Source organism: Drosophila suzukii, chromosome 3 (assembly GCF_043229965.1).
Source record: "Drosophila suzukii chromosome 3, CBGP_Dsuzu_IsoJpt1.0, whole genome shotgun sequence".
NCBI lineage: Eukaryota > Metazoa > Arthropoda > Insecta > Diptera > Drosophilidae > Drosophila > Drosophila suzukii.
In genome coordinates this window covers 85,562,929-85,582,898 of record NC_092082.1, presented here as the reverse complement: position 1 = coordinate 85,582,898, position 19,970 = coordinate 85,562,929, and the positions used below count along the sequence as shown (strand labels likewise).

At 45.5% G+C, this 19,970-nt stretch overlaps 5 protein-coding genes across 7 annotated transcripts; 2 read left to right on the top strand and 3 right to left on the bottom strand.

Annotated features, from left to right (window-relative positions):
- The first annotated feature begins 791 nt into the window (after positions 1-791).
- On the top strand, positions 792-3,201 carry dgt6 (dim gamma-tubulin 6). 2 transcript variants are annotated; one of them, XM_065866566.2, is made up of 4 exons: positions 792-1,739; positions 1,802-2,236; positions 2,292-2,809; positions 2,887-3,201. In XM_065866566.2, exons 1-4 carry the CDS (start codon positions 881-883, stop codon positions 3,031-3,033), a joined length of 1,959 nt encoding a protein of 652 aa, XP_065722638.2. In that variant the 5' UTR covers positions 792-880; the 3' UTR covers positions 3,034-3,201. The 2 variants fall into 2 exon arrangements, with proteins under 2 accessions (XP_065722638.2, XP_065722637.2); XM_065866565.2 differs by having other exon boundaries at positions 793-1,742.
- LOC108007244 (choline transporter-like 2) lies at positions 3,063-6,885 on the bottom strand. The gene is made up of 3 exons (XM_070996990.1): positions 6,450-6,885; positions 5,342-5,654; positions 3,063-5,182 (listed from the first exon to the last, which is right to left on the bottom strand). The coding sequence occupies exons 2-3, from the start codon at positions 5,645-5,647 to the stop codon at positions 3,227-3,229; spliced, it is 2,262 nt and encodes a 753-aa protein (XP_070853091.1). The 5' UTR covers positions 5,648-5,654; positions 6,450-6,885; the 3' UTR covers positions 3,063-3,226.
- A 130-nt stretch (positions 6,886-7,015) lies between these two features.
- On the bottom strand, positions 7,016-12,467 carry Ctl2 (Choline transporter-like 2). Of its 2 annotated transcripts, none has more exons than XM_036818314.3 (4): positions 12,312-12,467; positions 11,729-12,022; positions 9,791-10,123; positions 7,016-9,515 (listed from the first exon to the last, which is right to left on the bottom strand). In XM_036818314.3, the coding sequence occupies exons 3-4, from the start codon at positions 10,112-10,114 to the stop codon at positions 7,446-7,448; spliced, it is 2,394 nt and encodes a 797-aa protein (XP_036674209.3). In that variant the 5' UTR covers positions 10,115-10,123; positions 11,729-12,022; positions 12,312-12,467; the 3' UTR covers positions 7,016-7,445. The 2 variants fall into 2 exon arrangements, with proteins under 2 accessions (XP_036674209.3, XP_065722636.2); XM_065866564.2 differs by having other exon boundaries at positions 9,791-10,118.
- Positions 12,468-13,180: 713 nt separating this feature from the next.
- Positions 13,181-17,782, top strand: yem (yemanuclein). Its single transcript, XM_036818246.3, has 6 exons — positions 13,181-14,110; positions 14,171-14,383; positions 14,443-15,268; positions 15,452-15,599; positions 15,657-15,896; positions 15,956-17,782. Exons 1-6 carry the CDS (start codon positions 13,868-13,870, stop codon positions 17,286-17,288), a joined length of 3,003 nt encoding a protein of 1,000 aa, XP_036674141.3. The 5' UTR covers positions 13,181-13,867; the 3' UTR covers positions 17,289-17,782.
- Atg14 (autophagy related protein 14) lies at positions 17,756-19,879 on the bottom strand. Its single transcript, XM_036818247.3, has 3 exons — positions 19,484-19,879; positions 18,371-19,422; positions 17,756-18,215 (listed from the first exon to the last, which is right to left on the bottom strand). The coding sequence occupies exons 1-3, from the start codon at positions 19,783-19,785 to the stop codon at positions 18,061-18,063; spliced, it is 1,509 nt and encodes a 502-aa protein (XP_036674142.3). The 5' UTR covers positions 19,786-19,879; the 3' UTR covers positions 17,756-18,060.
- Positions 19,880-19,970: the final 91 nt, after the last annotated feature.

Here is a 19,970-nt window from a genome sequence, read left to right as displayed (position 1 = left end):
ATTACTCAAGGACTTGAAGCCATTTTCGAGTCTAGATTTTAGAGTCTAGTCAAGGTATTTCTTTACTTATAGTGTTTCTACATACGGCTTTTTTATTTTACATACCTGTTGTGTCTCAAAGACAAGATGAAAAAGCAGTGCTCTTAAATCGGTTGTTTCTACTAGCAGTGTATAGACTTATGTTGCTAATATTTAATTTAAGTTTTAAAACAGCTGAACAAGTTTACGGAACGATACGTGTGGCTTCTATGGTGTTCTAAGCTGAACTGTGAATTTTATTTTAATTTATTGTCCTAAGTTAAGTTATTATCTTAAAACACAACAACAATTTTCCATGAAATTTAAGAAAGATTGTGCGGTACTACATATTTCCACACAATCCACATAATCATGATCTACTTCCGGGAGCCCGTTTACGTTGAAAACAACTTGGAGGAACACTAAAGTCGAGTATCTCGTCATAGTCGACTAGTTTGCTATCCAAATATAAAATAAGTTTTTATCTATGTCTATAAAGCTAGCATTAGATTAAAATCGGGAACTAACTTAATGGTTTTGAGCACATGCAGCCTTTGACAAATGAATAATCTCTAACATTTATTTTTTTTAATAAGTTTTTGTTATCGCAACTTTTGGTATGTCGATAGGTATTAACAACAATAAATAATTTATAATTTAAATTCATCTCTTTTACTGGCGTTTGGCGCCAAATGCATGTAGTGAGAACGCTTTATTTTTAAATTGTTAATTTTTGTGTGAGTCCGCCTGGTAACACTGCAACGCAAAAAAAAAAAACAAATAACCGAGGGAAAACTTCAAACGAAACCGCCATATTTTCTTTGTTTTAATTTAATAAATGTAATATTTCTTAAATAAGAGTATGGATCGCACAACCATCGCGCCTTGGAAGGCCGAAGAGAAGGAGCAGAGCGAGAAGCTGCACAGGAAGCTACAAGGATTGGCTTTGGTGCATCCCCTGCCGGATGAGTTGCGAAAATTGGTCGCCTGGGACATGTTCCTGAAACCCAATCAGGTGGCCTTCGTCCACGTGATGCACTACCTCTTCCGACTGCTGGATCCGGCGGAGTTCAAGCGCCGCTTCTTCTGGCCCATTACGGACAAGAAGTCGGAGGCCAACTTCAGGTCAAGCACGGTGGAGTACCTAAAGCATCTGAACGAGAAACACCAGCTGCACTGGGCCAACATCAAGTCCTATCTGGTGGTCATGCCCGGTGGCATGAGGTTCATCAACTTCCTGCTCGAATTCGTGGGCTTTGTGATCCAGGAGCTGATCAAACAGCGCGAGAAGTCACTTGGCCTGGAGGCGGGAACACCTTATGTGTGTGCCAAAGTCATGGCCCGCCAAAATGCCGTGATGAAGGAGTACGCCTCCGGTTATGTTGCCAATCTGGAGGAGAACACGGCCCTACTGCGGCACAAAACGCAGAAGATCAGACGCCTGACAAGTGATCTATCTGCGGATATGGGTGTGCCCGAGGAGCAACTAGTGGACGATGGTTTCCTAGATGAATTTGAAGCCAACGCTGCAATTGGCGTGGAGCGGGTAATAACCCAACCCACCGAAAGGAAATTAGACCTGGAGAAATCTCTGTGTGGGCTCAAAGAGGCCATCGATCTTTTCCAGTCCAAGCAGGCGGAGCATAATCAGAGCAAGGAGGCGGTAGACAAGGCTTTGCGGGGCATGCGGGTGTTATTCGACTGTGACCCTGTCACAGAAGGTGGTAGGAGATAATCGGTAAAGGACATACAGCCTCTATAATAGAACTTACGTCCTTTTCAGACTTTTACGATCCTTTAAATGGTTCCAAGATGGAAGCCCTCGTAAACGCATTCAATCGGGTCAGCGGCCCAATTGCCGAGCAATTGGATGCAAACGACCACTACAACGAATCAAATGCGTTTGTCACCACTGATTTGCAGGCACTTCGCGTGGAGCTGACCCAATCTGAGGTCCAGCTCAACAATTTACTAAAAAAGCTGAATGAGCCGACCAAGAAGGAAAGGGGAAATGCCAGCGGAAGTGCCTCTGCCAGGGGACAGTTGCTTCAGCCAGCCACGCCAAGATTTGATTCAGTTATTAGCTCCAAGTTTGTTTCCACTCCTCCCATCAAGATCGACTTAGCTGGCGGGATTGGCCGCAATGCTCCAGTACGTCTTGCACTGCAGGACGATTTCAATGAAAAACAGTTTGATGCGTTAAGCAACAGTTTACTTGGTATGAAGTGATTATTGATCTTCTATTGATCAGCCTAACGATCTGCCCATTTCAGCACCTGCGCCACCCCGATCAGCACGGAAGCTGAAAGTCCTCGATCAGTCGGCGGGCATTGATCTGAATGGCACCTTAAACCGATCCAAGATAAACGATCCAATCCAAATGCTGCGCACCATTCACAAGAACACATCCAAGATCAAGACGGCACCGCAGCCTAACCTCTCCGCTCTCGGAAGCAAGTGGAAACAAATGCAGGCCTCTTTCGGCTTCGATGAGCCACCGGTGCCAGTAGCAGCGGTGATTTCGCCGCAGGCTTCACCTGAAGAGCCCAGCGACCCCTTTACACCTCTGAGCAACAGCGAGTGCACTCGCATTGAACGCATTCCGCGCACTTCGGAAAACAACAGCTCGCTGGTTGCCAAAAATGCTGCAGTGATGAAGGTCCTCAAAGTGTCTCGGAATGTCCTGAACCTGAGCACCTCGCCATCTGGACGACTGGATGCGTTGGTACCTCCCACCGAGACGCAACAGCAGGATACCCCTCGTCTTTTGCTTAACGACAGAACCATCAATGTGAGTGGGATTTCATTGTTAACTAACTGTATCATCGAACTTAATAAAAATAACAATTTCGTATCTTTTTTTTACAGGACTCACTGCCGTTCGAACAAGATTTTAATACGGAAAACGACCAGAATGCGATGAATGTGTCGCATAAGTTCGATTTTGATCAGATCGGAGGTGATGATGATCTGCAGAATATCAGCGATAGTGTGCTCAAAGATCTTATATTGTAGTTGAAGTCAATGAAAAATCGCAAGAACGGTTCAGGTAATAGTAACTGTTTTTATTAGAGCTTTTCTTATATTTACTGTCTTGCAAAATTATACATTTTGAGATTATTGGTTGAGCGTTGTTGAATGAGGTATAAAATATAATTAAAATGCTACATCAAATACATGAAACATTTTCCGGCCGGAAAATACATTTCTAATGGTTCCTTTTGCCCAGAATCTTCTTAAGTTGCTTGGACATGAAGAAGGGCTTTTCGGGTGATCCATTGTTTCGCTCGCAGTCCTCCAAGAAGCACAGGAACAGCGTGTCCACGGCAGTAGAGTAAACGCCGAAATAAACGTGGGTTATAAGGTATGTGAAAATCGCTACCAATATGGCTGGCACCACATTGTAATGAAGTTTAAAAGCTTCCGGATAATTGGACAGGAAAAAGTATGTGGACACTCCCGCCCCAGCGGATAGCAACACCTTAGAAACGAAGAACAAGAAGCCCATGGCGATGTCAAGTGTTACTATACGCAGCGGGTTCCTCATAACCAGCTTAAAAGAATCCTTGGCACTGGTGATGAAGTTGTGACCGTGGATGGCGCACATGATGTAAGCATTACGAGTGGCGAACTTAAGGAAAGCATCCATAAGCCAGAAGAAGAAACGCATGATCCATATGATGGCCCTTGTCACAAAGTTATCGTGCGCCTTGACCTTCCTACTGATGTACTCCAGAACCAAGCAGACCATGCGAACAACAGCTAGGATGAACGAACCGAACGCCAAAGTTCCCAGGTGATAGAAAGCAGTTTGGCAGAAAGCTGTAGTGAGGGTGAAGAATGGCACATCCCGCTTCTTAAGGGTCCAGTACCAACGAGCAAAGGTGGAAGCTAGCACCATATAGTTGAAGGCGGAAACGAAGAAGCTCAGCCAGCAGAAACCAAAGACGTTGTAGAAAATGGCCACTTTAATCAGAGGCGAAAAGACAAAGTCGTCAAAGCTGCATTTGGTATTCGAACACGGCACTTGTGATTGCTGGTCAACTCCGGTCTGCCGAATGAAACAATGCTGCCGAAAGACTTCCGGACTGCAGGACTCACCCACTGTGTAGTTGGTAGCTGGACCCTCGCATATGCAGGCTTCTTTTCCATATGCCAACTGATGCACTATCTTAAAAGACGGTTCTTTAATGGAAATCAGATGCAGTCCCACGTAAATGGAGAACGCTATTGTGGCTAAGTACAGTGTCCAGGAGAAGATTGGAAAGAACATGGTGCTAATTAGACTGCTCACCACCTTGCTGCCCTCTTTAATCATGGCAATCGCAATCCGAATGCGTTTCAACATGACAATCACTATAAGCAGGATGACCACGAAGCACACGCCAAAGAAGATAGACAGGATGAGCCAGGTGTATTCGTCACGCAAAATCTGTTTAAAAATACTTTCCATGTTGTAGTCTGTTTCTCGCTCCTTGGTTGCCCTTTTCCAGAAGATATACTGCATAATGCAGTAGATAAGGGGCATCCCGAGGCCGATGAGCACGCCGAAGATGGAGAACCACACGATCTGACCCGAGAACCAGCGCATTAGGGCGATATAGAACAGTGAGGCGATCAGCGCACAGCAGCTCGCCTGCAGAATAAGCATCGCAGAATTGAACACATCCTCGACAATATCCTCGCACACTTCCTTGTCGACATTGAAGAAAGAAAATAATATGTTGCATCCCAGCTTGCTCAGCCCTGTGTCCTTTTGCATCATTTTTTCCTTTACTATGTCATTCCTAAATCCGAGTTGGCAATTCTCCGCCGTTGGAAACTCTTGACCCATGCGCTTCATTAACTTTGTGATACGATTTGTGATTTCATCAACAACTTTTCCAGAAGGCAGGGAATTTCCGACCTGCGTCAGGGTTGAGATTAAGTCACAAGCATTGAGGGGCAAGTTCAAGATGCATCGGTTGTGAAAGGGAACACTGTTTAAGTACCAGCCCGCACATAGATTCTGCTTAATGGCCTCTTCAATGTCCGTTTTGGTGTGAATTCGCGCCTTGTGCTCCTCCGTCCTGCAGATAAGGCTTCCGTGTAGCTCCTCGAAAGATTTAAAGTTCTTCATTGCTTCATAATGAAACATCTCATTGGGGCAGGACTCCAAACAAACCTGTTTATAAGTATTTATAAAAAAAATATTTAAACATATTAAATAATTAGTTTAATTTCGGATTTCATCTGAAATGTTATCAAATACTATCACATTTATACTTGGGGCAATATTACTAGTTGGACTTTTAGAGATTGTAATTACTGGGATCCTACTCACCCTTGGTGTCTCGCAGCCTGTAAAAGGTGTGAGTGGATTTAGGCATTCGGTCATGTCGAAAAAGAATAAGTTTGACTTGTTTTCCACACCAGGGTCCACGCCGCACTCCCGGTTAAAAGAGTCCATGGGCGCTACAAGCTTGTTGAGGTTGCCTGTCCTGAAAGCGAACTGGGCGATGTAGCCCCATCCCCCCAGAAAGAGGACAAATAGCAGTAGGCATGGCACATCTGTACATCTCCGATTCCGCTGTCGGGGTCCCGAAAAGTTTTTGTCGTAGGTCAATGGCTCACCGTACTCGTTCTTCATTATTACTCTTCAATTGAAAAATAATTGACCTTAGATAAAGATATAACTAATGATCCTGAGAAAACAAAATGTGTATGCTAGATTTTATTGGCCTGCGACTTCTAAAGTGTGTCCTTGAAATCGACTTGTTTATTAAGTACCAAAAATGTAGAATGACTATATATTTATGATTCAATAATGAATTTCAAATATAATCTTTTTTTTTCTTAGTAATGTGAAAAATACTGTACCAAAGGAGAAACAAAATTATCAAAGTTTTTCCTCTTAACTTGATGACGAATATAGTAAAATATTCGCATGTGCCATTCTTAGACCTTGACTTTTCGATAATCAGCTTGGATGCTGATTGTATCATACAATCAAATTACAATTTTTGGTTTTGATTTTGTTTGAACCTATTCCCGATATCAAAGTAATTACTTCATTAAAAATAATCTACGCCAAGACTGAACAAACTTAAATCATGGGTTTGGCCTTATTATTTTAAAAGTCGTATGTATTAATATTGCAATTTTCAAAAAGATTTTCATTTTTTTCCAGGTTTGACTGACTTGTATTTATGTATAAGCTCTTAACAATTAAAAAAAAAAATAAAAAACATCAAACAAAGTAGAGTTTCAAAAAGAGGCTCTATTTTATGACAGGTAAATTAAAACAACCGACGAAAACTTGTAAATTATTTGTGAAAAAAACAGTTTAAAGCAGTTTAAATAAAACAAATTTGAATATTTTTACATCATTACATCTCAAAAAAGTTATAAAATGAACAATGCTTGTAATTCACAAAGCTTTTAAAACTCACGATTTGAAAAAATAATTGTGTTTCGAGGGAACTTAAAAAAGTTCTATAAATATGTTGCAATTTTTAAGAACGATAGGACTGGTCTCGGTGGTGTGCAAAGCAGAACTGAGTGTTTTGGAATTTTAAAATTTAAAAGTCAGTATTAGTTTGAAAATGTATAAGGTGCCTTATCGCTTTTTAAATATTTTTTCAAGCAGCAAAGAAGTAGGCAAGGGTTCCGGCCAGTAGAGTCTGCGAGTTTTGTATAAGTAAACAACTGTTGAGGCAGTATTAGCGTTTATTATATATATACTTTTAAAAGTCACAAATCCTTACAACTAATGTTTTTTATTACGGCTTCTCCGGTCTTTACTCCCTATCAAAATCAGACTTTCTGAGATGAACGATTTGAGCGTTTGAGCTGTTTCATAAATAAAAGCAAAAAAAGATAATTAAGGAATCGGAAATATTTGCTAAACAAATAAAACATGCAACTAAAATAATAATTCCTGGTAGTCTTCATGTTCGAAATGTATGAAATGGCTATGATAAAAATCGTAAGTTAAAATCAAAAACCAAAAAGAAAATGTGTCTTCAAAAAACTTCATTTTTATTAAATTCAAAAATTATAATTAAAGTTGTATAAGTATGTCGTTAACTTAACTGCATGTGAGATGTGAGATATGTACGTTTGTGGTTCTGTATACAAATTATTGTATTGCATCGTATTGCTTTTGGTCTTTATGGTCCGCGCCTATCACATGTTCGATCGCACACCTAGCCGCACAAAAAACTTTTACATATGGATACTTGCGTATTATATACATTATATTAAAGATTAAGAGTATTGGCAAAAAAGGCTGCATTTCATGCAAATCCTATTGCAGCCGGTTGAGCAATCGCTCACAACCCCTTTCGATTTCGGGCTAGATTCAATACATATTTATATATACATATATATATATCTTTTATCTTAATTAACTAATAATTTGCACTGCCGTTTCTCGTCTGAATCTCCTACTTCCCGCGGCGTTGACGCGGCGGAAGATTATTCTTTTTGCCCAGGATCTTCATTAGCTGCTTGGACATGAAAAAGGGCTTCTCCGGGGAGCCATCGTTTCGCTCGCAGTCCTCGAGGAAGCACAGGAACAGCGTATCCACGGCCGTCGAGTAGACACCGAAGAACACACTCGTTATGAAAAAGGCGGCAATTACCACCACCGTGGTGGGCACCGCATTGTAATGTAGCTGAATAATGGCCGGATTGTTGGCCAGGAAGTAGTAGGTGGACACTCCCGCTCCCGCGGTTAGCAGCAGTTTCGACAAAAAGAACAAAAAGTCCGTGACCTGGTCTAGCGTCACCACACGCAGGAAGTTCCTCATAATCAGGTTAAACGAGTCCGCGGCACTGGAGCAAAAGTTCTTGCCGTGGATGGCGCACATGATGTAGGCATTTCGGTTAAGGAACTTGAGGAAAGTCTCAAGCAGCCAGAAAAAGCAGCGCATGCAGCAGAGGATGGCTCGTGTCACCGCATTGTCGTACTTCTTCAGCTTTTCATGGATGTACTCTAGCACCAAACGGATCAGCCGGACGATAGCCAGGATGAGCGAACCGAACGCCACCGTTCCCAGGTGATAGAAAGCGGTTTGGCAGAAGGCCCTTGTGAGGGTAAAGTACGGCACATCCCTCTTCTTAAAGGTCCAATACCATCGGGCGAACGTGGAAGCCAACACCATGTAGCTAAACGCAGAGATGAAGAAGCTCAGCCAGAGGAAGCCGAAGACGTTGTAGAAGATGGCCCACTTAATTTTTAACGGATTGACTATCGAGTCAAAGCTGCAGGTAGTTTTCGTGCAGGATATGCGCTGCGTTTGGAAAAATGCGGTCTGCCGAACGGAGCAGCTTTGCTGGAACACATTCGGGTCACAAGAACCGCCGACTGTATAATTAATTGCTGGGCCCTCGCAGATGCAATCCTCGGTGGTCACTTCTCCACTTTCCGTCAACTGACGGACCATTCTAAACGAAGGATCTCCAATGGAGCCCAGGTACAGACCCACGCCGATGGCAAACGCTATGGCGGCCATGAAGAGTATCCAGGAGAAGATGGGGAAGAAAACGGTGCTAATCACACTGCTCACCGCCTTGCTGCCCTCCTTGGTCAGGGCAATCGCTATCCGTATGCGCTTTCTCAGCACAATCACCAGCAACAGGATGACGACGAAGCACACGCCCACGAAAATGGACAGATAGAGCCAGGTGTTCTGGTTTTGCAGGACGTTCTTCACCTGGGATTGCAGATTCAAACCGTGCAGCGGCACCGTCGGCGTCTTCTCCCAGAAAATGTACTGTTTCACTGTGTAGTAGATGCCCACCAAAAGGCCGATAAGTACACCGAAGATGGAGAACCAGAGGATCGGAGCCGAGAGCCAGCGCATCAGAGCGATATAGATAAGTGAGGCAACCAGAGTGCAGAAACAAGCCACCAGGACGATCGACCAGGAGTTGACCAGATCCTCGACAATCTCCTCACCCAAACGCTGTGCGTCGTGTGTGCCATTGTAGAAGTGGGCCACCATATTGCCCACCAACTTGGCCAACCTCGTGTCCGTCTGCATCATCTTCTCCTTGATAACGGCCTCGTTGAGTCTTCGTTTGCACTGGACAATTGGTTCCTCCTCCACTGGCGTTTGCTTGCTGTTTGCCTGTGGAACAACTAGAGCCTGGGCCTCCGCCATGGTCATGGCCATAACCTGGGCCTGAAGTTGGGTTTCTGTGGATGCGTTCCCTGGCAGCAGCTGCAACTCCCGCCTCGATCTTCCTCCCTGCAGAAGGAACGAGGGTATGTAATCACACACACCCTGTGAGAACTCGAAGAGGCATCGTTTGAGGAATGGAGCACTCTTGATGTACCAGCGCGCACACTGATTATCCTTAATGGCCTGTTCAATATCCGACTTGGTGCGAATCTTCGCCTTGTGCTCCTCTGTCAGGCAAATCAGGCGACTATGCAAATCCTCGAAGCTGAGTTGGTCTTTCATTGTGTCCCATACGAAAGTTTGTCTGGGACAGGTCTCTACACACACCTGTTAAAAAAAAAGGTCGTTGGTAGCATTAAAAATTGAAACAATAACTCAGTATATAATTGCGTATCTGAGTTTGACTAATAAAGTGAATTTTATGGGTAAACGTCCGGACATTTGAACATAAAGTTTTTACGACATAAAAGGTTATAGATTTATATGGTATAGTAAAGTTCTGATAACTCTACTTAAATCTTTGTTAATTAGAGTTATGGAGTCTCTTAATTATAATAATGAGTTAATAAACTTGTTTAAAAATTAAATAACATTTAGTTTACCTGCGGTGTAGGACATCCCGTGAGGGGTACGATTGGATCAATGCACTTATTCATGTCGAAAAAGAATAGGTTTTTCTTATTCAGCACCCCGGAGTCCATGCCGCACTTCCGGTTGAACGAGTCTGTGGGCACCAACAGTAGGTTCAGATCGCCCCTTGTGATTGCGTAGTGGGCGATATAGCCCCATCCCGCCAGGAAGAGGGCGAAGAGCAGCAGGCAGGGCACATCCGTGCAGCTGCGATCCTTCTGCCGGGGACCCGTAAAGTTGCGGTCGTAGCGCAGTGGCTCGCCGTACTTGTTCATCAGCTCCACACTTTCCGTCATCGCTCTGTTCTGAAAAAGACCAAGAAGAATCGAATACTATATAATAAAATCATCGATGGGCTGTGGTCGCTAGGTAATGACTCTGGGCCGTCAGACACAGTTCATGTAATTTATTTCCGTAGATGAGTCATTGTTTTAAAAATGGAAAAGCCCATCTGTAGTGGGTGGTGAAGGCAACCACCAGCGGCTCTTTTTGTACTAGACTGTTGGATGGGGAAAGTTCGCTTGAAAAACTAATATGTCAAAGATAAAATGTGGTCTGATCATATCAAGACGCGGCCAACGATCTATTCTGTTTCAAACTGAAAGCAATTACTATTCTGTGCTCTTATCAACATTCAGATGTGGGAAATTTTAAATTTTTTATAATGACTCCTCCTTCGTGGAAACGAATATTATATGTATGTATATATGTACATGTCGTAGGCTCTAGATTGTTTCAGAACCGAAATATTCTTTTATTTTACTTGTGTTTTTGATTATCTCAGTTGTGTATGGCATATTGTTTGCACAAAGACAATTTATAAATTTATAGTCATAGCATATAGCCGATGTCCTATGAAGATAATAAACTTTATTAAACAATGTATGAAAAAAATAATGAAAAAACAAGTATGAACAAATAAAAGTGCGTTATCATTTATAAAATTTTTTCTCCATTACACATTTATTTTTTCTCTCCCGGTGTGATTACATTTCTGTGAATAAGAAACTTATATCAAATAAAAAGTTAAGTATCGCTTATTTACTTTTAAAAGCTTTTCTGTGATCGATTACTGATAATGCTTGAAGAAGTAAGAATTGTTTTTGAAAACGTTTATCTTAAATACATTAATACAATTTACATAATACAACAAAAAATCTTAGATATATATACCACTGTCTGCGATCACTGATAACGATAGTGAACCGTACAAATATCTGTTGGGGATGCGAAAAATCGGCGAAAACGTAGCAGAAAAGCAACTCGAGCATGTCACAAATTGGCAATAATGACGCATTAAAAGCAAATTAAATTTGTGCGCTCACTTGTTGCTGCCAGTTGTTTGTTTATGTGTATCGCTTTATTTTTGTTTGCGGCTTCAGTCCATTTAAAATGAAAAACCCGCTGCCGCCTTTAATGGATGATTTACCAAAAAAAAATAGCTTTTCATAGAAAATTCGAAAAACCCATTTTGGCCACATGTTTCAAGGTCGATTGCCGTAACTCCATTTGGGAATGGGAATTTCAATGTCTTTATCATTTCGCCAGTGGTACGGGCGACACTCGTGAAGGTGAATCACGTATATAAAAACGATCTTAAAATTTAATGAAACCTTCAATGCGAACCAGAAAGGTGAGAACCTGACTACCCTTTTTTTAACTCACTTAAATATACTTCATTTTTATAACCATTTTTAAAGTTTGTATTTCTAAAAGCTACTGCAAATAGTATAAATTATAACATTATCTAGTGTACAGTGTGTTTGCCTTGGGCTACGTCACCTAAGATAAAAGAAAGCAGTGGCAATTCTTATCATATAATGGTAGTCTCTTGTTTGAACAACTTCCCTTGTAGTTTTGGAGCTACAAGTACAAGGCCCCGTATCTACTAATGGAGTAGTATTACTCACCTATGTTTCCAGAGAAGCGACAAAGGAGCTCCACTCTTCTCAACGTTTTTCCTTTCTTTCTTTATGTTCCTCTATTGTCTCATGACACTTTCTTAGGAATGGGTTGGGGCTTTTTGTTCAGCTCGATTCCTCCTGGGATGGAGTTACTTATCCGGCGAAAGTCGCCGGACCACTGGAAAGCGGGAAGCCTTTGTCGGGGCTCCGTGCGTTGCTCTTTGGACGTCGGTCACTTGCACTCGTTGAACAAATATATACGTATATATATGTATATGTATAAAGACCTAAAAGTGGGGGCTGCAAGCATAAAGGCAGCATAAGTATGCTAGTATGTATGAGTGTGTACCACTTGGGGATTGGGTTGTGAAAAGAGCAGCACGGCACACTTTTGTTAATTGCACAATCCTAATCGTTTTCACCCGATAACGAGCACTAGCCACTCGCGTTCCCGTTCCCGTTATAATAACAGCTTGCAGTTTCGACCGAATTCAAATTTCTGTGCATGCAACTCTTTTTTGGTTTTTGGTGGAGCTGGCGCACAGTAATACCCCCCCAAGCTCACGTACTCCGACTCACTTGCACTTACGTTAATTAAACAAAGAGCACTTGACTTTCCACGAAGCGAAGTAAACAGCTCCACAAACGAAATAATACTGAGTCGCCCCAAAAAAAATGGCCCCCCACCCGCGATCCACCACTGCGAGCAGCTGTCCCGGGCAGTGTTGCACAGCGGCGCGATTCGGTCAAAACAAACCTGAAATGTGTGTGGAATGTGCGCTCTGCACAGGGATGCATTGCAGACAGTGCTGCGCGTTGGCTGCTTTCCAGCCAGATCTGGCTAGTTTTTGGAAAGTTTGCAGATATCTGGTAATTATAACGAGTTTGCACTGATGCGGCAACCAGAAAATAACTTCTAGGTTGCTTAGCTGTTTTAATGAAATGTTGACTTTAAATGTTGGCTTTCCAGGTACTTTGATTTTCTTTTATACCATCATAAGCATTTGAAATGGCAATGGGAACAAACGCGATCGGAACCTTTAATCAATCTTGATTTCTCCGTGAAAGGAAAATAAAAGTTGCAATACTCCTTTAACAAAAAATTTTGCGTTTAAAAACTAATTTTGTGCTGGTTTCATGAACTAATTTACAATCATATGATCAAGGACAATATTGTAAGACTTCCTACAGCTTGGGAATACAAAAAAACATTCTCTTATAAGAGTTCATCCAAACAACATATATACAAAGTGTGATTCTAAATTTAAAATATAGCATTTTAAAGCCGAAATTTTTGTTTTTAAAGTTCTCGAACCATTAAAGCTAGGTAATTATAGAATAAGATCGAAAATTTAAAAGTGGTGTGGTGCAACAACTGCGGGCAGTGTAAACGACCGCGTTTAATTTGCGAAAACCGCGACCAGTGCTGCGCAACGCGGCTGCGAAAGCCAAAAGCAGGGTCGGATCGTAGGAGAGGGGTGGAGCGGAGAATGTAGCGTTGAGGATTTTAATAAGAAACAATTTAAGAATCGCGCTCTTGGCCGTGCGAAAAGCGCTTGGCCCCATCGTTTAAATGTCCCCAATGATACCGTCGATTGAGTGTGTTAGGTCCCCGGTGTTCCGCTGATAAAGATTGTGTTGTTTTCGTGCCGGCAGAGCTCACCAATTCGAAACCCCCCAAAAAAAAAAGTTTCCACTTTTTCTTTCCCCCAGAAAAGTGACAATTATTCGTGGCCGTGGTTGGCGGATGCAGCTGCAAAGCGGGCGGCAGCGATTAAAGTGGTGCAATCTGCAATCCGGCGCAGGTCCTCTCTATTTGTTTATGTTGATAAACGGTATTTGTGAGCCCACCAAGTGCAGTTAGCAGTGAAATTGCCACGGTTATTAAGTGGTTGTGGTCGCTTGGTGTACGTGCAGAAAACCTAAAACAGACATCCCCAGAAGAAGAGGAAGCACGAGGAAAGGAAGAGGAGGAGGAGGAGCAGCAGCGACGTCTCAGTTGTTTTTGTTTGGCCGCGAGAGAGAGCGGGAGAGGCAGAGAACACGCGGCTCTTTTCAAAAAAAAAGGGCGGGAAGGCCCTTTCGATTGGAGTGTTAACATATTAACCCACTCCCGCCGATAATCCGTAACTCTGCCCGCCGGAGATGTCAAGAGGGGGCGAGCACAAGCGCGTCACCCTCACCTCGATCTTCCAGGGCGATGCGGGCTTCTCGCGCTTTGGCAGCAACTTCCTGGAGCCGGATGCTCCTCCGTCCGCCGGATCCAACAACAGTTCCAAGCCCCCGACCAAGCCCGCCAAGTGCATTCGCATCAAGCTCGACCTGTTCGAGACCGATTCGAACAAGTATCCCGAGTTTAACTACTCCCGGCTTTTGTACTTGGAGAAGGTAATTCAACTCCTTAAGTTTCTAGTTCCGAAACGCATGCTAAACATTTGTAACCCGCAGAAAAAGGCCAAAAAGCTGAAGCAGGTCACCACTTGCAATGGCGCAGATCCCTTTGCCGACAACGATGACGATGTGGCGCGGATCGTCAAGGAGCTGGAGGCCAAGTACGGCAACTCCTATGCCACAGGCAGGGGCAAGAGCAAAAAGGACGACTACGTGGACATTGGAATGGGATACGATGAGTCTGACTCCTTCATCGACAACACGGATGCGGTAAGAATTCGGCTAACATACTAATCAATATATATTCATTTTGGACTGTACCTTTCCAGTATGACGAAATCATCCCGGAGGAGGCGGAAACCCTTGAGGGCGGCTTCTACATCAACTGCGGCGCTCTAGAGTTCAAGAACCTCACCAAGAAGTCCTACACCACGCGAACAGATGCCATCATCAAAATGCCGGAGCGATCGCGCAAGCGCATGATCTCGTCCAGCTCGGAAAGCTCATCTTCATCGTCCGACGATGACGATGATAACGATGCTAACAATGGAGAGGAGGAGGATAGCGATTCCGAGGACGACTCCGACGAGGAGGACGAAAGCGATTCCGAGGACGACTCCGAGAGTGAAAGTCTCGAGGACGAGGACTCTGCTGCCACGGCGAAATCCAGCAGCAAGTACAAAGTCAATCCCCTGGCCAAGAGGCCAAAGGTCATCGTTACGAGCAAGTCCAAACCCAGCTCCGGTTCAACGGCGGGCGGCAAGAAGCCACCGGTTAAGCCGATCACCACCTCCTCATCCTCAAATTCGCCGCGACCCAGTACGGTGGAGATATCGGATACTGAAGAAGGCCAGGTTCAGGTCCAGATTCCGCCATCAAGTCAGCTTCAAGCCCTGCCTCAGACTCAGAGTCAGGCCCAGGCGCAAGCCTTGAAGAAGGTGGTCAAGACGACAACGGTCAAGGACATGTTGAAGGCCAAGCGGGACAACTTCCTCAAGTCGCAGAGCGGCACGGCAGCTGTCAAGGGCGTCGTCAACGGCGAACTAAAGTGCATTTCCACGGATGTGTCCAGCAGCGACAGCAGCGACATAGAGTCTGCCACGGACCAAGGACGGGCAGGACAGGTCGGACAACCAGGCAAGGAAGGACAGGAAAGTAAGTTTCTAATAAGGAAAACTAATAACACATTATTTTATTACAACTTTAAGAAATCCTACTGGGATTAGAACTAATCATTTACATATGTAAATACTTAGGAGTTTAAAATCAAGTCTCTCAATGTCTTAGTTGATATTGTAAATATCATAATATCCAATCTACCTTCTCTTTGTCTTCAAGATCTTCGTACCGCCGACACTGTGTTGCCCATCTCGTTGGATGCGGACATTTTGACCGCAGTCAACAGCTTCAAAGAAGCGGTTAGGAGTCGAGATTTGTGCGGCAAGAAGTTTAACCTGGATGACAAGCTTACGCCTCTACTACTCAGGTGAGTATACCGCTTTGGTATAAATGGAAAATCCTCTTGATTCTCATACCTCTCCAGAGTGTACGAGGCGGTACTGTGCACTGATCGGAACGAGCGCAATATGGTCTTCTCCCACATCGAGTACCAGCTGCAGCTCCCCAAGTACTACATGTTGCGCAAAGGAAAGCAAGTGCGTGCCAAGGAGGAGAAGAAGAAGTCCACCAATATGCTGGAGAAGCTGCGACGGGCCGTTGCTGTGGTCATGCCCAAGGCCATAGCCAACTATGAAACGGAACTGCGCACCTTCGCTGAACAGGCGTAAGATCTTACGGGAAAAAAGTGTATAGATTTATCTATATTACATTATTCGTTTTTAGAGCGGCGGACGTGAACTCGGAGCTGCCGCCCAAGATGCCACGCAAGAAGTTCCAGTGGACCAGCGAGTTGCGCCATCTGCTGTACGATGTCTATCAGGCTCGCTGGACGTCCTACGCGTTTCTGGCTAAGCGCAAGGATTCGCTGGAGGAGTTCATAAGTTTGTATCTCAAGGAAAAGGTGGTGGACCTATGGCCAACCGGCTGGATGCGCTTGGATGAGTTGAACCGGGAAATATCCCGATACAAGAACGCCAAGTTGAAAGTAAAGGAGAAACCCAAGGCACCGCCAGCATCCGCATCACCGAAACCCGTTGCTCCCGTTGCTTGTACCCCTGAGCAAATGCCGCAGGCAATCAGCTACCTGAAGCCAGTGGAGGAGCCCCGATCTAGAGGAAACTCCGACACGGACTCGGCTACAAGTGCCTCCTCCAACAGCCTAAAGCGCAAGCTGAAGGAGATGCCCAAGCAGACCAACAAGCCGCCGAAGAAGAAAGTTGCCAAGCAGTTACCCCAGCAACCGCAACTTCAGCCGCATCCACAATTCCAGCTGGCTCCGGCTGCCACGGCGGCGGTCAGTTTGCCAGCCAATAGCAATAACAACAACCACCTGCCCCACCTGGACACGCTGCTCTCCATGCCGAGCACCTCGGCCCAAGCAGCGGCCCTAAATGCTGCTGCTGCTGCCGCCGCCAGTACGGTTCTGGATCTGGCCTCCCCCAGCCGGAAAATCGACCTTAACAACAGCAGCAACTTTTACAATCTGATAACGGCCGCCACCCTGGCAGCCAGCGGGAATCCCAGTCCGCATTCCAGCGACGGCCAGGCCAAGGTCATTGTCGGAGCGCGGCCCTCACCGCATGTGATCAATCTGGATGACTACCAATGTACCAGAGAAATACTGCAGACGTCCAAGCAGCTGGCTGCCACCACCACTGTCATCACATCCACCTCCAAGGCGGCCCAAACCAGACCCGTGGGCAGGGAGAGCAGCAGTGAGTCGGATGGTGTGGAGATCGTGGGAGTTTTTCCCGCCTCGAAGTTGCAAAAGAAAACCCTGCCAAAACCCAAGAACAAGACTCAGAGCAGAGGGAGATCGTCCTTGGGACACGTTAATGGATCCCTGGGCTACAGCGCGAATAACATGTACATCTACAACAGCCCCACAACCCTGGGACCAGTGTACGATCTCACCGATCCACGTATAGTGAAGACCATGTCAAATATGAAGGAGATGCAGAAGCAGTTACTTCAAGCGGCCTTCTCTCCGAACAGCGTTAAGAGCGCAAGCGGAGGCATGGGATCCTCTGCACCGAGTACGCCCTCGCGCCAATGACAATCGGGTCCGGTCGCACAGCAGCCCATTCCGGCTGCAGTGACGGCCTTTTACAATCAGGAGGCGATGGCCGCCGCCATCGTGCTCTCCACGATGAGCCACGCCTCGCCGCGCTACGACCTGCTGGCCAACGGATCCATGTCCGTGTCAGCCGCTCAGGTGGGAGCCTCTGCCAACTCACTGCCACAAGTATTTGTTAAGCCCAGCCTGCCACAACCGAGCGCTGCCGGCGATGTGGTGACCACGACTGGGGCTGCTCACCCGCCCACGCAACAACTGCCCACAAAGTTCATGTAGCTAGGGTCACTCAGCTCGTTCCCTTGCGATTCTAATCTAAGATTCTAGGGCTGGTTCTAGGTAGGTTTCATTCGCAGCTGTGTCTGCCTTCCAATCATTTGCACCAGTTTTATTATTGTTTTCTCATTGAGTCGTTTACCTACTAAGTCAGTGTACTTTGCAAACATTAATAAAGCAAATTTATATATATATATTTATTTATAGAGAACCATTTTTATTAAATAAAGGCGAATAAGTTATGTAATAAAAGTAAATCAAAAGGAGTTCCTTCTTTACACAGCGAATATATGTATATGTATATAGAGTTGATACAAAATTAGTTCTGTAAACCAAAAGATAACGTTAAAACCAGCGACTGCCGGACAACTCCAACGCACTGTCACAGAAACAATAGCTTAGACTAATTTGTAAAACATAACACACGTGCCTGATGATGATATAGCCGGACGATCGGGGCGGGTGGTTGGTCCTGGGATCACTTGATCCAGCGCAGCACCGACGTGGCCGCCATGCGCACGAAGGCGATGGTGGACTGCTGGTTGGCTGCCGGCATCAGATTGGGGTCCGCCAGTTCCGGCTGCGGGGTAAGACTGGGCACCGCCTCCCAGTCCATGCGCAAGGAATTTTCATCTGGAATAAAATTACAGTAGTGTTGTTAAATAGCAGTCTTACATTACTCAAAAGAAGAAAAGGAAATCTGTGATTGATCGATCGGAACTTATTTATTCAAACGATAAACATTTGTAAATAAAGATAATATCTTTAGCTAACAAGTCTAGACTCACCCTCGGACTCCGATTCCGTGGCCGTTTCAATGCCGATTAGCAGGGAATCCACAGACTTCATAAGGGGCGCATTGGTCACGTCCAGATGGCCGAATCGACCCAGATCGCTTCGCTCCAGATCCAGGATGGCGAGTAGATTCTCCAACGTGTGCTGTTCGATAAGTGCGCGCAGCTTGACCTGCTGCGTGTAGGCCAGATACATAATGTTGGAGTTCAGTCGCGAAATCTTGCGCCGGAACTGCTCCTCGTTCAGCAGCTTACGGCAGAAGTCCCCGTAGGCGATTTTGTGCGGCAGCCGCACGTTCAGGTAGAAGCTGAGCAACTGCGTCAGCTGCGCCGTGTAGGTAAGACCGCCCACAATGCGGTAGGCTTCGAACCTACTTGGCGTAATCTCGTTGGCTGTGGCCTTGGGCACATCATCCTTGTTGTCCGCCAGCCAGTCCAGATAGGCGGTGTAGTCACCATTGGCGGGCAAGGAAGGACCCACAATTCTGTATTGCACTTCACTGATCCCACTGCCGTGAAAGACCCACTTGCCGCGTATGTACGATGTGTTCTTGGCATCGGCCAGTGCTGCTATGGTTTCTGCCTCCTCGCTGCGCTCCACGCTGGCCCGCCGTTGTTGCTCCTCTTTGAGGACAACCTCGGCTATGGGAAACACATAGGTGACCAGCTGCTGTATGCTGCGACGCGCAGCCTGCTTGATGCTGTCAAGGAGTCCCATATGGGTCTCTCTCAGTTTTTCGATCTTCTCCACTCTGTCCAGCACGTAATCCTCGAGCATCTTGACCTTTTCTGGGTATTTGGGTAGGTTCTTCCGCTTCTCAGCATTGGCACGACGCAATTCATCCCGTCGCTCGCCCAGAACGCGCAATCTCTTGTCCGTGCCGGAGATTAGTTGCTGGAGGAGTTCCAGTTGCTTTCGCTTGGCCTTGATAGCCATCAGGCGATCCTCATTGGAGCGGTGCTGCTCGATGAGGCGTTCGTAGCGCGTGCTAAAGGTTTTGAGGCCCGCCTGCAGGTTGATGTAGCGCTGCTGTTTCTCCGTCAGGCTGAAATATTGTAAGATCGATGGAAATTACATGTGTTAATCAGATAAGGCTGGCAGCAAACCTTTCGGGCCTCTCCGCCTGGCTGTGAGTAATGTTTCCGTTTCTGACGCAATTGCGACAGTGGAATCGACTTGCACTGCAGCTGTGGCACAGAGGGCACCGCATATGGGCGCCCGTTCCCGTGGTGGTGCCCGTATCCTTGGCGCTCGCATCCTTCAGCAGTTCCTTTGCCGTTTGCCTGCGCTTTGTTGTGTATCCTGCGACATCGCTGGACTCTTCGTCCTCGCCGTTCGTGGAGGCACTCGAGATGCGGAAGTTGTCGGGGGCCTTGCAGCTTTCGTCGGAGCTGGAGCTATTTGCCATTACAGCCAGAGCATCGCATTTATTTGTTATATTATTGTGTTGTTATTGTTAATTTTATTTAATCGCTTATCGCAGATCGAAATATCGGAAAAGTAGCTATCGTCAGTGTTGGGCAGCTCTAGAGAGAGAGAGAGGTCAGTGCAGTAAAACGGCTGCTGAACACAGGGCTCCAACATTGGCGCGCC